This window comes from Cibotium barometz, chromosome 34 (assembly GCF_041138505.1).
Source record: "Cibotium barometz isolate CiBa-2024 chromosome 34, ASM4113850v1, whole genome shotgun sequence".
NCBI classification, from domain to species: domain Eukaryota; kingdom Viridiplantae; phylum Streptophyta; class Polypodiopsida; order Cyatheales; family Cibotiaceae; genus Cibotium; species Cibotium barometz.
Window position 1 is genome coordinate 30,659,022 of NC_141079.1, and position 17,022 is coordinate 30,676,043.

General features: G+C 38.0%; 1 protein-coding gene across 1 annotated transcript; it reads right to left on the reverse strand.

The window, feature by feature from the left end:
• Positions 1–14,117: 14,117 nt before the first annotated feature.
• Positions 14,118–16,398, reverse strand: LOC147618899 (rhomboid-like protein 14, mitochondrial). Its single transcript, XM_086774498.1, has 2 exons — positions 15,977–16,398; positions 14,118–15,629 (listed from the first exon to the last, which is right to left on the reverse strand). Exons 1-2 carry the CDS (start codon positions 16,121–16,123, stop codon positions 14,835–14,837), a joined length of 942 nt encoding a protein of 313 aa, XP_086630624.1. The 5' UTR covers positions 16,124–16,398; the 3' UTR covers positions 14,118–14,834.
• Positions 16,399–17,022: the final 624 nt, after the last annotated feature.

The window sequence follows — 17,022 nt, forward strand, 5'->3', positions numbered from 1 at the left end:
CCCAAACGTCATCACATTGGAGGTAAAATCCCCCCATTCTATCACGAAGGCTATTTTTTCTTTATCCTTCGGGGCCATCCATACTTGATTGTACCCACTGAACCCATCCAAGAAGGATTATGCCGCATGCCTGGCTACCACGTCTAGCAAGGAATCTATGAATGGTAGTGCAAACGGATCCGATATGGTTAAGGCGTTCAGCTTCCGGTGGTGGTCGATGCAGACCCTCACCTTTCCATTCTTCTTCAAGATGATGACTATTGGGTGAAAGCCATTCCGCCCTGTCCACTGGATAGATGAACCCTACTCTTAGCGGCTTCCTCCACTTGTTTGGCGTAGCTAGGGTTCATTCTATATCTACTTTGCCGAATAGAAGTTGCATCCTCTTTTAAGTTGATCTTGTGTTGGTAGAAGCTAGGATCAATCCCCTTCATGTCCGAGTAATTCTAGGCGAACACATCTTTGTAGGAATTTAACAAATCCAGTAGCCTTCCTCTGAATTTCTGATTTAGATGGGCACTGATTTTGACTGTTTTTGGCTCTTGGTCATCCCCCAGGTTCACTTCTTCTAGTTCATCTTCATGGACTTTGATGTTCCACTCTTGAGTTGGGATTCCTCTTGCTTGAGAGCCATCATGGGCTTTTCTTGCTCAGCCTGCAGTTTTGCCACACTGTCTTGAGTGTCCTCCTCCTCTTCCTTTTCACTTTCTTCATTTAGTAGCACTTCAAGGTGAGCCACCAGGACTTCTAGATCGTATCTTTGTACAATCCTTTCTATGTCCACCTCAAATAATGACCAGCAGATCTAGATTTTCCTTCATGATTTGCTCTTCTTCGTCATCTTCTACCCCTTCCAAGTAGTTTAGGCCCTCCGCATGCATCGATCGATTGGCCAAGTTCAGCTTGTCTTTTCTTTGCTGATCAAAATGGAGACCTTCTTTTTCCCTCTCCTGATTGTGATCTTGTCCGTATCTCAGTTGTGCTTTATCCTTCCGCTTCTGAGCCATGGTCTTCCCAAGAGCATGGGATATGTATCCGCTTTCTTAGTCATTTTGCAAATTATGTACACGGACGGCAGTGAACATACATCCTGCCACTTCTATTTGTTCTCCCCTGATTATTCCACAACTGGTCAGACTCTTCTTTGGTCTCAGCCATGCAGATTTGGACGGAGCTGGTTGCATGTCAATAATTCATAACTTTCTATCAAGACTATCTGATATTATGTTCACTCCTAATCCTCCATCCCCATATAATGACCCTTGTCATAGTCTGTCTCTGATCTTGATGGTTACTTCCGAAATGGATGCGTCACAATCCTGGACCGTTTCCACATTCATGCATTCTATTGCCGGGTTTTTCGGTTCTTACAAGGGCGTTTACACACAGTGTCTCATTTGGCACTATGGCTTGAAGTAGCTTTTGCTTGTAATTGGGAACCAAATTTAGCATTTGGCACTATGGCCTGAAGTAGCTTTTGCTTGTAATTGGGAACCAAATTTAGCATTTGGTCTAGTGTGATGTTCAGCTTCCTTTTGTTGTGAGATCCTCCCAGAAGTTGTATTCCTTCATGGAGTTGATGCTTTTCTCCTTGTCAGTTGTTGGCATGCCTTGGCCTCTATACATTCCTCCTTCTTCCTCTTTTTCTCCCTTTCCTTTTCCTGACTTTCCCTTGTCAGTTTTGCTATCTAGATTCCTTCTAGATTTCCCTCTGTTTCCTTTCTCGAGACGTTTCTATTGCTATGGGTTGTAATTGGCTCTAGTTGGCACTTCAACATCCTTTCTTTGGTTGCTCTACCATTGCACACTAGCTTCTTTCCTGATCTAATTTCTTCTCTTTTCTTGACCATGCTTTTCCTGTCTAGATTTTTCTCAAAATGCTCTCCCAGGGGCAGGCTTTCCTACATTGTCCTCACCATCCCTTGTGCGCTTTGCACCACCTTGGCGATTTGTTCACGGACTCTCTGGCTGCCCTACCCACTATTATGGCTTCTATTTCTGTTATGGCTCGGCATTCCTTCATGTCTCAGTGTCTTGACAAGTCCTTGTGATCTTGTCATAGTCATCACCTCTAGTGGCTTTTCGTGTTCTTTTCTTGGTCCACTTTTACCATGGTTATAGCTGCATTAGCTTCTGCTGGGTTCACCTCCCTTTGTGGCCTTGCCTCTTGCAGTTTTTTGCTGGAAGTCATTTTGTTTATGTCCTAGACCACTGCAATAGAAACAAGCTCCCCTTGGTCCAAATATACCACCTCCTCTTCCATACGGTCTGTTGACTTGTGGTCTTGTGGCGACCTGGTTTACGGTTGGGGCTTGTTGCTGCTGCTGCCTTTCCATCACCCTCAGATTCCTATTTTGAGTATTGTAGAAACATGTTTCCGCAATGTGATTGTTCCTCCCACCGCAATAGATAGTGCATATCTATTGAGTGTTCCTTAACTGGCACTCCTACTTCATGTGACCTTGATTGTTACACCTTGTGTACCAGACATCTGGTGTGAGTCCAAATCCTACGTGTGGGTCCTGTGACAATCTTGGCTAGGGTAGCCTTTAGTTCTTCCTGAAAATTTACTGCCTGCTTCCTACCTTTCTTTTTTTGGGGCTTCCGCTCTTTGGCATCCATCGACTCCTGACTGGACTCTGGTTCTCAGGTGTCTTCTTCGGAATCCGATTTGGAAGTTTCTTCCTCCTTCTTTTTCCTTTTGTCCTTCTTCTTCTTCTTGGGGTCTTTGCTTGTTTGCTTCAAGATCCCCTCAGCTCTGGTAGCTCCTGCCACCACCACTTGCTCAAAGGTGAGGGCATCTAAGTCCTATAAGGCTACTGCTGTTTGGAGCTTTTCCCTCAATCCTCTCACAAACCACTGGCTTAGCGTGGCTGGAGTAAGTCGGTTGGGTTGATTTAGGCGCATTAGAATTGCTCAAAATTCAACTGCATAATCCTTTGTTGGCCTCTTCTTGAGTAAGCCTCTATAGCTTTTCTAGAACTTCTGTTATGGTCTTGTCTTTCCTGAATCTTTTCAAGAAGGCCTTCTTCAATTCTTCAAATGTATGGAAGTGCTCCAGACCATATTGTGCATATCAGCCTCGGTGGCCTTGCCACCCAACATTGTCGTAAAATACTTTGTCTTTTACGACAACGAAGCTCTGGTGTGGTTAAGAATGTGGTTTCAAAGGTGAAGATGTGGGCATCTGGATCCTCCTCACTCTTGCCCTTGAACTTAGGGTACTTGATAGACATCCTTTCCACAACTTCCAGTTCTTTTCCTTCTTGAGTTTTCTACATCCTGTATTGTGGCTTCTGGTGATCTCCTTCTTGATTTCATAGTGGTTCCTGAATCTGCCTCTCCAGCTGGCATGGAATCCCTTCTATGAGTCCTCTTGGATGATGTAGTTGTCCTTCGTCTTCTACAACTTTGGCCTGTTTGTGATGGTGCCGCATTGCTCTCTATTTGAGCTACCTTCATTCTCCATGCATACTCCATTCTACTCTTATGACTCTCTCTTGAACATTCCTAGCACTAGTGTGTGCCCACTTCCTTTCCCAATTTATTTCAACTAGCTTCACTCTCCTAACTAAGGACTGGCCTAGAAATAACCTCTATCTTTCTACTCCCCTACTTGGCATACTAGTTCCCCAGTACGATTGCCAAAAGTGTCGGTGTCTGGTTAGGACCCGGAACTTATGTGGTTCCAGACCACACCTAAGTCGGCTCTGGAGGAGCAGCGAATGCAGTTATGCCTAATGCGATAAGCCAATGCTAGGATGTTGAGCTACTATCTACCAAAGTGCCAGGGAGATTGAGAATGAATGCAAGAAGGTTAGTTCCTATGGCTATCTAGATTCTAGACAGCCTTCCACATCCAGACAGGAATAACTTAACACAAGATTTAACACTAAATAGACAGGGATGAATAGATAGAAAGCAACAGCAAGACGAGGTCCAATCCATTCTTAAGTATTACAGTACAATGCCTTAGTAAGCTCTGCTCTCATGAACTTCTCACTTAACTCTCCTATGCCTCTATTCTGTGTACTGTTCCTCTCCTCAGGGCCTAAGTAGACCCAGCATGAGTCTCTCTATCCATACAGCAATGCACTCACTCATACAATCTTTGCCGGGTAGACTAGATCCACTCTAACTCCTCTATCCCCTTATTTGACTAATCCCCTTTTTCCATCACAACCACGGGTACTACCAGAAGCTGTTACAAAATAAGAAGGCCCGATTTGTTGCACACCAGTTAGTCTAGCATAATCTAAGTGATGGCCAAATGGGTTGGTTGGCCGCTAACACCATGGGATCATGTTGATGTTGAAGGGGAAATATGCTAACCTACAATGGTGATGTAAACCTGGAATATACACAAAATGTAAGATGCTTTTTAATTTGTCTACTAGGCCATCTAAACCAAGTCAATGTGTCAAGTTGTTTAACAATGGAGTCTATTCATAATGGAGACCTTACAAAACATGAGCTTACTAAACCCACTAGAATATGGATTTCAAGTATTTATAATAAAGTTCTAAAGAGAACATTTCTACATTAATGAAATAAACTCTACTAAAGCTTAACACTTTTATTCACCAATCATGTAGATAAAGACCTATAATATCATTAAAAAAATCATCGGTATTACCTCTAGTGGAGTGAAACTCACATGATCAGCCTAATGAATGATGAATTTGATAAATAGCCCTTTATATGCATTGTGGAATTAGTTGTAAGTGGAAATTAATATGAACTTGTTGATTTGCCACTTTGGTGCTTTGGACTTCTCCTCACACAGGCTCAATGGAACACTAATAAAAGATCAAACATTAGAATATGGGATAGAGCATAGCTTTTTGAAACTGTATTAAAATTATACAAATTTTATTATTTTCCATTCTCTATTTTTTTCTTGAAGAATTATTGCCAATTTCCTCAAGTAATGAGCTAATCTTGTGTTTAGATATTCACATTTACTAGCTCTTAGGTAAGTGACACACCATGGGGCTCCTCCATGAGTTATACATGAGTAGCACATGGGAACCATATGCCTCTTCCATGAGTTGTAGCATGGCAACTATACAACACAGCCATATGCCTCCTCCATGAGTTATGCATGATTAGCATGGCCATATGCCTCTCCATGAGTTGTACATGAGTAGCATGGCCATTATATACAACATAACGCAAGTTAGCCATTATATACAACATAACGCAAGTTAGCCATTTGAAGCCAAAAAGGGCATGTAGAGAAAAGTAAAGAGGCAACCCTTGTAACTTAGAGGTGGTTTGATGCCTCATGCCCTTGGTTGTGTGCAAGCCTCACAAAAGCTCAAGAAGACCCCATTTTTTTTGAAGCAAGCATTACACTCCCATTGCAAGTGAGCATCCAGTTGATCCTCCTCCTCTCTTGTTCCTCTTCATGGTTGGTGTGATTTGTAAAATCTCTTTCTTGCCTTTGGTAATTACTAGAATTACCAAAATAATGACCATTACCACCATTAGCGGATGAGTTGTAAAGGGCATCCCAATCTGTAGAGCACATGAAACGAAGTGTGTCATTGTATATGGCCATCCCACACACCACAAGGCCTCCTAAAATGGGAGGATTATTTACATACACAAACCCAGCCACTATACTAGAAAGGTTATTGAAGAAGTGGGCATCTGGTAGGATTAGGGCTTCGGAAGTAGCAATTAATACTAAGCCTTCTACAAGAAATTCATGGTGATTATTATTATAATATTGGCTAGTTGCAAATTGGTGGTCTCATCACTCATCGCTTGATGTGGCTTGATGTGATTAGCAAGAAATGGAGGGCAAGAGTATTCTAGAGAAACCTAAGGTATAGTGGCTTAATTGAAGAGGGAGGGTGTTGTCTTGTGGGTGTTTAGTGAGATAAGCATAGGGGACATTGATTAAGAGAGTTAAACCTTGGGATAGGAGGATCATTAGAGCCATGGTGTGAAGGAAATGCTAGCTCCAAAATAGTTTCTCAAGCCGCGTGCCAGTGATCAAAGTCCATGTTAAATCCATGAAAAGGTACAACTCTCTTTTGTGGTAGAAAGCACATAACAAAGCTCTCCAAGCCAATGAAGACTACAAATCACATTAATTAATCCCCATAACACACACACACACACACACACACACACACACACACACGGTAATGCCGCTAAGTAGTCAAGCTTGATTGAAGCTAACAAGCTATAGACAACAAGATCTCTCTCCTAATCTCTCTCTCTCTCTCTCTCTCTCTCTCTCTCTCTCTCTCTCTCTATCTATCTCCGAAACCTTTTGATAATCAAGATCACACAAGTCCTTTGCTTTCTCTTCTTGTTCTAATTCCTAGGCTAATCTCTCATGCTTTCCTTAATCCTAGGCTAATGAGGCTAAATCTAGGTTTCCACTTTCTTTCATTGGTATCAAAGCCATGTCTTTGATCTAGTTTTTTTTATTTTTTAAAAATTTCTTGCATTTTCTTTGTTTTCTTGGACTTTCTTGACTTTTTTTTTGGGAATTTCTTGATTTTCTTGATTTTCTTGATTTCTTGATCAAGAAATGGGTATGGAGACTGTGGGATGATGAAAATCTCTTTGATTTTTGGTTGTTCTAAGCTTTTGGGGGAGGCTATGGGTCACCGTGGACCAAAATCTGGGGTAGCCGTTCGAATTTGAATGAGGGGACCAAAATTGGGAAAAGATTTACTATTAATCTTGATTAGTTGTTGCTAATCCAAAATGTTTATGTTTTTTTTCCTTCTTCCTCATGTTTGATCTTGGAGAGAATAGAGCTTCAATCTAAAGCCATTGAGTGTCATGAGCTTAGGGGTTTGATAGATCTCCACTTAAGCTTCAATTCAAGCTCGATGATGGAGGGATTAGTGGAGGTTTTTGTGAAATTTTTTTGGCCATCAAGATGCATATGCTACGCTCATTTCTCTTCATTGCAGGCTTTAAGGGCAAGAAGAGCTTTGCTTAAGCTTTGGAGAGCCTAACCAATTGATAAGGGAAACCGTCTGTGATGAGCAGTTGGAGTGCGAGCTTCCATTCAGGACGGCTGTGTGTGTTTCATGACTTGGAGGCTGCGTTTTAGTACCAACTCAAGTATCACTGGTTCAATCAAAGCCCAGTTTTCCTACATTTCCATGGTGATTGATACATTGGTGAGTGCTCATTGGATGGTTGTTTTCATGTTTTTACCATTGATTTCATTTTTAAAAAAAATCAAGAAAGGCAAATTTCATATTACCATAAGTTTGAAGTTTAACCATAATGGCAAGATTGGCTTTATCTTTTTTGATTAAGATATCATTCCAATGAAGTTTCATTGCTTGATTTCTTGAATCTTGAGAGTTTTGGTAAGACTCCCATGGCCATGGAAGCCACATACATGCTTACATTGCCTTTGATTATTTGCACTTGAATCTACATCATATTGGTGAATTGTTTGGGCAATATTGGTCTCACATAGTTAAGATTGAGTGCATTGTGGTGACATTGGAGTTGAATATGGCACATTGCATAAATAATGGTACATGGAGATATGCTATGATTCCCATGGTTGGCTTTCATGTGTTTCCTTGAGCTTTTGATGAAGGATTTGGTATCGGATACATTGAAAGCTTATGCTTATGAATTCTAATGATGGGGCATGCAACTATAAGTGCCAATTGTAAGTGAAATTCATTTACACTTTCAAGTTCATGCTATACAACTCACACACACTTGTATTCACATTTCAATTTCTATAAAGCAAGTGATGTGTGAGGGTACCTCGGCATTTGGAGGAGAAGCCGGGGGGGAGTATGTCTTGAATCCACCTTGCCATGAGTGCCTTGGAAAAGTGATAAGGTGGAGGATTAGGTATCGGTGGTGAAGAAATGGCCCCAACTTGTGCCTAGTTTTGACCTAGGTACGAGGGTGGGAAGAGCTTGGCCGGGAGATCGGCAAGCTTCAATGCTCTACATCGACTTCCAAGTGCCTATTGAGGATGCATCTTATTGGACAAGAATTTGGCAAGCATGGGATTTAGTATTGCAATCGATTTTAGTTGATTTGATATTGAGATTTGGTTGCAAAAACAAAGGAGGTGTTGTCAAATTTTTTTGCAAAAAGCACTTATGCAAGGCACTTGAGGTTACATGTGGATTCCAAATCAGAAATTGATGAGATTCATGCCTTCAAATAAGGTCCGAGACATTACCAAAGCAAAGGGGAAGTGCAAGTTGTGATTGGAGAGAAGTTTGATAGTTTTCTACTGTGGCACTAAGCCCTAATTTAGTTCGAGAGGGTTAGGGCTGCATTCAAGGTGTTTATATAGTCTCATTCTACTCTCCAAGGGCTACGTTTGGAGCCCTTAAGTGTTTGATATTTGGACTCCATTTACTTCTCCAATTGGCAAGTCTGTACCCGCAAGACAAGAAGGCTGCCTAGTCAAAAACAATACTTCATTTTGGCAAAGTGAGCATACGGTTAGGTTCCCCATACCCTAAGCTTTCCATCTAGCCTTTGACCTCACCATTCGGACACCGGAGCTATTCGCTACATCCATTTTTCCAGTGGATACTTTGTTTTTGTAAAAATTAGGGTTTCTAGATTGAACCCATTTTGACATCATAGCTGGATAGTGTGCTCTTCCCTCATTCTTTTAAGCTAAAAAATTCAAGATTTGGACCCTGTTTGCTTGGTCAAAGTGGAAAATTACTCACTGGTTAACTTTTCAAAGAAGTCAAAATAGAGAGTACTTACACAGCATTGATCGTGGGGTCAAAGTGATCATACACGGGTGTTCTACATGTTATTTGCCTCTCCAAAAATCTCAAGATGATGCAAGAAAGGAAAGATTCTTTTGATCAAAGATTTGAAGCCACGAATCAACAATTCCAAAGAGTTAGTGACACTTGGCATGATGGGCTTGTTGAGATTAAGGAAGGGCTCACTAACTTAAGGCAAGAATTGGACAATTGGAATACTTCTCCAAGTTTGCAAGATTACCATTCTAATGAATGGGGTGGCCATTTCATCCATGATTCGAGAGTAGGTCATGCTTATGATTCTCATGAATATTGGGATGGTGTGAATTTTGGTGGTAATGCATATGCCTATGATGACCATGCCTATGCCTATGATTATCATGTCTATGATGACCATGATGCCTATGACTATGATATTCATGGTAGTCATGATTCTGACAATGAGGATTTGGCAAATGTATTTGGTATGCCAATGCATCAAGTTGATGCATATGGATCAAGTACGCCTATGTATGATTCTTCTTCAATGCATATGTGCAATTAAAGATACCCTTCACCTTTGTCTATTAATGAGCCACATTATCAAACACTCTTCTATTCAAAAGGAGTGATTGGAGAAAGGCAATGCATAATGTTTAATGGTGAAGCTACTACAAATGAAGCCAAGATAAGGAGGATCAATGTATGTGAATTGTTAGTGCTGACTCTTGGTTTTCCTATTGCTTTGAGTGGGCATAGAAGACATATTATACACTCAATGTTGCTAGATTTGGGCTTTGCCAAAAGCAATGGAGGATCTCCAATCACTTTTACATTTGACCAATGTATGGAGTGTGACTATGTGGGCCTTAATGCACATATTATGGGTATTGAATTGGAGAGCATTCTTGTTGTAATTTCTAGACAGTAAGAAGATGAAGATACTTAGTTGTCAACACTTTCTCGACAAGTCACCAATGTGTCAGTGGTCAAAGGGGATACACAAGCTGAAAATGGTTAAGATTGGAGAGCTTTCATGAGTGCTTTGATTAAGGAATTTTCAGCTCATGACATGATGCCACGAGATTGTGAGAACATGGTCATTGATGACATTTTGAATGAGTACTTGTTTGTTGGTGTGACAAATGGGATGATGACTCATTTGTTGTGGTGATGCACGTGATGACCATGATTTGGATGATCATGCATTGGGTGATGCGTTGAGTGGCTCATGGAAGGTTCATGAAAATGCATTGTATGATCTACATCCCAAAACTTAGCTTTTAATATTGTTCAAGCTATATGATTCTTTAAAAATTTCACTTACATCACTATTTGAGCACGAAATGTTTAGAAAGATAAAAAGGAGACACGTCCAAATTTAGTATCATTTAAAAGAAAGATTAAACAACATGATTGTTGATAAGATCTTTATAGTTTTTTCCTAAATATAGAACTTGCACATTTGGTGTATGTATTATTTTCTAACCTCTTATTAATGCTGAACGATTCTTTAAATATTTCAATGACATGAATATTTAAGCATATGTGTAGAAAGATGAAATGTAGACAACATCCTAATTTAGTAGCATTTTAAAGAAAGAGTAAACAATGTGAATCCCAATAGTTTTGTCCTAAATATATAAGTTGTACATGTTGATAATTCTAAGACTTACTAAAAAATAGTTGGGGCATCAAATGTGTGAGAGAAAATAGTGAAAGTAGAGAAGATTTAAGCTTAGTAAAGAAAGAAAGAAAAAAGGTTATAATCTAGATATAGCAAAATCACAACCCCATATTGAGCACACATTATACTGGCAAAAAGATCATATTCTAAATATAGGACACATACACACATGGAGCACAAACATCATTTCTGACCTTGTTAATTGGTAAATTTTAAAATCAAGCAAGATAGAGTGACACTTTAAAATGATCACTTAGAATTAACTACATAATCTTACTTACAAATATATATGTTTAACAATAAAGTGATATCTCAAGTGTTATCCTGATTAGAACTACCATTACATAATGGTAGTGCTAATCATTATGACTACCATTATGATTAGAACTACCACTACATAATGTTCATAATGGACAAGTGTTATATGATTAGAACTACCATTACATAATGTTCATAATGGACATATGATCAGAACTGTAACATTACATAATGGTGTATATTTTATCAATTGAAGCATTAATTATAAGTAGTAGATGTTGGAATTGTTACAAGAAATATTTTACACACAAATCTTCACAAATGATTTGCTAAGATAGAAAATTTGCAGCCACCAATATGTTCTTTTAGCCTATTTCTATAAAGGATAATTTCAATGAAAGATAACTATTTAGATGCCTTAAAATATCACATTTTACATGTTGCACTATATATTTTATCACTTGAAGCATTAATTATAAGTAGTAGATGTTAGAATTATTAAAAGAAATATTTAGCACACAAATGATTTGCTAAGATATAAAATTTCTAGCCAATGGGTTCCTTTAGCCTATTTCTAAAAAGGATCATTTTGAAAGATAACTATTTAGATGCCTTAAAAGATCACATTTTTCATGTTGCACGTTATAGTTTTAAAAATTTTAAAATTCTTCTTATCTTATGGAGACCTTTCATTTACTATGATTAAACATTATCAAATAAAAGCAATTTATATCTATAATATTCTAGGTAGATCCTTCTCATGTAATGAAGCAATAATTGCCTCAAATGCAACGATGGGGTTTGGAAAAAAACAAGAAAGAATGGTTTAATATGGTATGTAAATGGTATGTGAAAAGCTCCACAAAAAAACTAAATCATTAATGTGTGTGTGTGTGTGTGTGCACGCGTGCATACACATGTGTGCACACATGCACACATATGTGAAAATGTACTTGCATGTGTGCATGTGCATGTGCATGTGTGTATGTGTCAGCACATGCATGTGTGCATGTGCATATGTGTGAGCACTAGCATATGCACACATGTGATGTTGCCAAATATATTTTGATTTCCTAGGATGTATGAGACTGTAGCATAATTTATACTATTTCAAAAGAAAGTTTATTAGTTATTTGTATTTTTAAAGTAAACACAAACATAGTGGAGAGTTTCCTTTAAACTAGTTGATTGTATTTCCATTAGAATTTCAATAACATTTACAACTGAATTTAGTATGGTGAATGTTTTTCCCTCATGTTAACTTGGGACAAAAAGATATCTAAGAAGAGGAAATCTTTCAAAAATTCTATAATTACACCCAAAAAACACTATAAGAATGTTCATAGAAAAATGGAACTATAAAAAATGGTATTTTTTTATGCTTGACAAAGAATGTAAACTTGTTAGCTAAAAGATAGTGTAGACATTTCTTCACTGCATAAAATGTGGTGAAATCTTCTCTCTGAGTAGTTGTATAGTGTCAATATTTCTTGAGTGCATATACCATGGCCAACTCTTCTCTCTAGAGTGGGTGTGTATAAATTGTGGCCAAATCTTCTCTCTAAGTGGTTCTGTAATGTTAATATTTCTTGATTACATAAACCATGGCCAACCCTTATCTCTTGATAATTAGGTCATTGCATTTAGCATCATTCAATTTCCACAATGACTAGCAAGTTATTCTCCCTCGATTGCATGCTAGTTGAGTAAGAGGGTGTGTGTTGAAAGAGTACATGAATGAATGTGTGCTAGAGAGAAATAGTACATGAGCAAAAGAGTGTGAGAATGAAAGGGCATATAAGTGAAAGAGTACATAAGCATATAAGGGTATATAACTTTGTATTAAATTTTAATGAAAAGCACCTCAACAATGACCATGGAAGACTGTTTTAAAAATATTTTGGCACTTGATTTTTTTGCTCAACTAATATCTTGTATTGAGAGTAGTTCTCTTGAAGGAATTTCTTCGAAACAACATACTTCAAGAGAAATGATATTTTAGAAAAGTCTCTATAAGGCATAAAAGTGGCCTTTTTTTTAACAAGGCTAGTGTTAAAGAATGTCTTGTGCCTAAGCTAGCTTGGCATTTCTTTTTTAAGGTGTACACAATTAGCATTTATTTAATTTTTTAAAGGTGTACGTAGTGAACGTATTTTTCATTTGTCAATTCTTATAAATTACTTAAAACTTGATGTGTATGTAATCAACTTATATTAGATAATATTATTTTTTCAACAATTAAATATTAGAGAAAAAATATTTTTATAAAATTTTCTTAATCAAATTAAATTTAAGATCTATTTAACTACTTTTTTGATGCATGTCTTTCTTTTTGCTGCATGAATAAGGAAGTGATTACAAAAAATTTACGAACAAAACTATATATGAATATAATATTTTTTAATTTATTATTATTTGCATATTATTCTTCACTTTTATTTTATTTAACTTGTTATTATTTTATGTCTCATTATAATGTCTTATTGTTTTATTTTCTAGTCTAAATTGTGTGTTTGATATAGAGCATAATTTAAGGACCAGAATGGAAGAAAGGCACGGTGGACATAGGTTTATTGGTGGTGTAACTATAATAAAAGAGCATTTGTGCAACATAGGAAAAAAAATCACTTGTAAGAAAGGTGTGGGCATAAGTTTATCAATGGTGTAACTAGAATCAAAGAGCATTTGTGCGACATAGGAAAAAAATTCACTTGTAAGAAAGGTGTGGGCATAAGTTTATCAATGGTGTAATTAGAATCAAAGAGCATGTGTATGCCATGTCAATTAAAATCTCATTTTAATAATGAGATACCACCTTATGTAGAGAATCAAAATGCTTTTAGTAGAATTCATGTATAGCTCTTACAGAAATTTTGGGGTTTGAACCTTTTAAGGTGGCTTGCTTCAAATAGGGGTTACTTGCTTCAATTAGAACCCATGGGATCATGTCGATGTGCTGAAGGGGAAATATGCTAACCTACAATGGTGATATAAACCTAGAATAGCGGCACAAAATGTAAGATCAATTTGTCTACTAAGCCATCTAAACAAGGTCAATGTGTTAAGTTATTTAATAATGGAGTCTACTCATAATGGGGACCTTACAAAACATGGACTAACTAAACTCATTACTAAATAGAGTGAGGGTGGACATTGATACATAATAAAAGAGACATGATTTATGAAACATTTTCATAACCTTACCATGCAATTATGGATAGCCTCAACTTGTAAATTTTAAGCTTTTTTAATGAGCACTTCCATATGGATTACCTTCTAGACTACTAAAGGTTGCACAATATTTTACTTTCACTTAACCCATGTAGAGCATGAATAGACCACTATAATATGGCTTTCAAGTATTTATATTAAAGTTCTAAAGAGAACATTTCTACATTGATGATGAAATAAACTCTGCTAAAGATTAACACTTTTATTCACAAATCATGCGAGATAAAGATCTATACTATCATTAAAAAAATCATCGATATTACCTTTACAAGAGTGAAACTCACAAGTAGCCTAATGAATGATGAATTTGATGAATAGCCCTTCATATGCATTGTGGAATTAGTTGTAAGTGGCAATTAAACTTGTTGATTTGCCACTTTGGTGCTTTGGACTTCTCCTCACAAACTCAATGGAACACTAATAAAAGATCAAACATTAGAATATGTGATAGAGCATAGCTTTTTGAAACTGCATTAAAATTATACAATGTTTAGTATTTTCCAATTCCTTTTTTTTCTTGAAGAATTATTGTCAATTTCGTCAAGTGATGAGCTAATCTTTTGTTTAAATATTCACATTTACTAGCTGGCAGGTAAGTGACACACCATGGGGCTCCTCCATGAGTTATACATGAGTAAAACAAGGCAGCCATATGCCTCCTCCATGAGTTATGCATGAGTGGCATGGCCATTATATATAGAGTAGCTATACATGAGGTACAAGAGTAGTTATACATGAGTAGCATGGGCATTATATATAACATGACCCTCTCCATGAGTGGCATGGCCATATGCCTCTCCATGAGAGGTACAAGAGTAGCTATACATGAGTAGCATGGCCATTATATATAACATGACCCTTAGCCATTCGAAGCCAAAAAGGGCTTGTAGAAAAGTAAAGAGAAAACCCTTATAACTGAGAGGTGGTTATATGCCTCATGCCCTTGGTTGTGTGCAAGCCTCACAAAAGCTCAAGAAGACCCCATTTTTTTTGAAGCAAGCATTACACTCCCATTGCAAGTGAACTTCCAGTTGATCCTCCTCCTCTTGTTCCTCTTCATGGTTGGTGTGATTTTTAAAATCTCTTTCTTGCCTTTGGTAATTATTAGAATGACCAAAGTAATGACCATTACCATTAGTGGTGGCTGAGATGTAAAGGGCCTTCCAATCTATAGAGCGCATGAAACGAAGTGTCTCATTGTAGATGGCCATCCCACACACCACAAGGCCTCCTAAAATGGGAGGAGTATTTACATACACAAACCCAACCACTATACCAGAAAGGTTGTTGAAGAAGTGGGCATCTGGTAGGATTAGGGCTTGGGAAGCAGCAATTAATACTAAGCATTCTACAAGAAATTCATGGTGATGATGATGATTATTATTATTAATATAATATTGGCTAATTGCTAATTGGTGGTGGTCATCATGGCTTGATGTGATTAGCAAGAAATGGAGGGCAAAGAGAACTCCAGAGAAACCTAAGGTGTAGTGGCTTAAGTGGGTGGTGTCGTGTGGGTGGTTAGTGAGATAAGCATAGAGGACATTGATTAAGAGAGTTAAACCTTGGGATAGGAGGATCATTAGAGCCGTGGTGTGAAGGAAACGCCAGCTCCCAAAGAGTTTCTCGAGGCGCGTGCCAGTGATCAAAGTCCATGTTAAGTCCATGAACAGGTGCACCTCTCTTTCGTGGTACAAAGCACACAACAAAGCTCTCCAAGCCAATGAAGACTGCATATCACATTAATATTAACCCCCATGATTAGCCTTTAATCAAACTCTTTCGTGGTGCAAAGCACACAACAAAGCTCTCCAAGCCAATGAAGACTGCATATCACATTAATATTAACCCCCATGATTAGCCCTTAATCAAACTCTTTCGTGGTGCAAAGCACACAACAAAGCTCTCCAAGCCAATGAAGACTGCATATCACATTAATATTAACCCCCATGATTAGCCTTTAATCAAACTCTGGGTATCATCAGTTCATTATCATTAACCAGCTGGTCGTTTGATCAGCCTAACAGACCCGCCAAACCCTAAGCTTAATTGTAATTAAGTGGGCGAGAACGCCAACCTTTGATTGTAGCAATTGTTGAAATTTTGCGAAGTTGAAGTATGCCAGGATCATGGCTATGTTTAAGAGAGCTGTCACAGGTTGGATTCCTGGCAGGGCTGCAGCCATCAACCCAATGCAACGGCGAACATCTTCTACTGTGATCATAGAGCTAGGCTAATTAAGCTAGTAAATAATCTAGTAATTAAGCTACTAAATAATCTCTCTCTGTCTCTCTCTCTCGAGCTCTCTCTCTGCCGAGCTGCAGCAATCTATGCAGTAATCTCTCTATCCTTAATAAAAATTAAAAGGGTGCTAATTAAGCTAGTAAATAATCTCTCTCTCTCTCTCTCTCTCTCTCTCTCGCAGCAAGCTATGCAGTAATCTCTCTATCCTAATTATCAACAATGATTAAGGTTTGTGCTAATTAACCTAGCTGGCCTCTCTGTGCTAATTAAGGTCGGTGGCGCGGGTGATTAGGCATAAGCAAAGCCCCCATTCAAGTATATTAAATTGAACACTCTAATCCTGAGGTCCTTTCAATGTATATTAAATTGAACACTATAATCCTAAGGTCCTTTCAATGTATTTTAACAACTCTATCTAGCAAAGCACTTCACATGTAATTTTAGTGGACATCAGTATATATGTCATCACTAGGAAGACTAGAGTTCCCAACAATGATTCTTTAATTGGATTATTGGCCCACCTTTGATGCATGACAAGAACCTTAGCACCTAGAACTTAGACCTAGGACCTTCAACAAATACTAAAAAACAAACACCAAACCATATCCATAAAGCTTCCATTATTGCTGGGTGACACGTAGATGCTTCCTCAATGCTTGATATTCACATTGCATTTCCATACTATAAGTAGCCCTTGATTTGTCCCAAATTTCATTAGAAATGCGCCTGATGAGCTTGCATTGATGTATTTCATGTATGATATTTGGAAGGCTATACTACTATTCTTTTTCTGTTCTTTGACATGCCTTGCTAGGAAAAGAAGCCTCTGTGTTGGGTGTGATTTTGTGTGTAAGAGTCAAACAAGAGGTTTGAACCTCT

Bases quoted from the DNA above. Each gene is read 5' to 3' on its own strand.
- LOC147618899 (XM_086774498.1), bottom strand. From the start codon at position 16,123: ATGATCACAGTAGAAGATGTTCGCCGTTGCATTGGGTTGATGGCTGCA. The intron at 15,630-15,976 runs GTTGGCGTTCTC...TGTGATATGCAG, and splicing joins AACAATTGCTACAATCAAAG to TCTTCATTGGCTTGGAGAGC.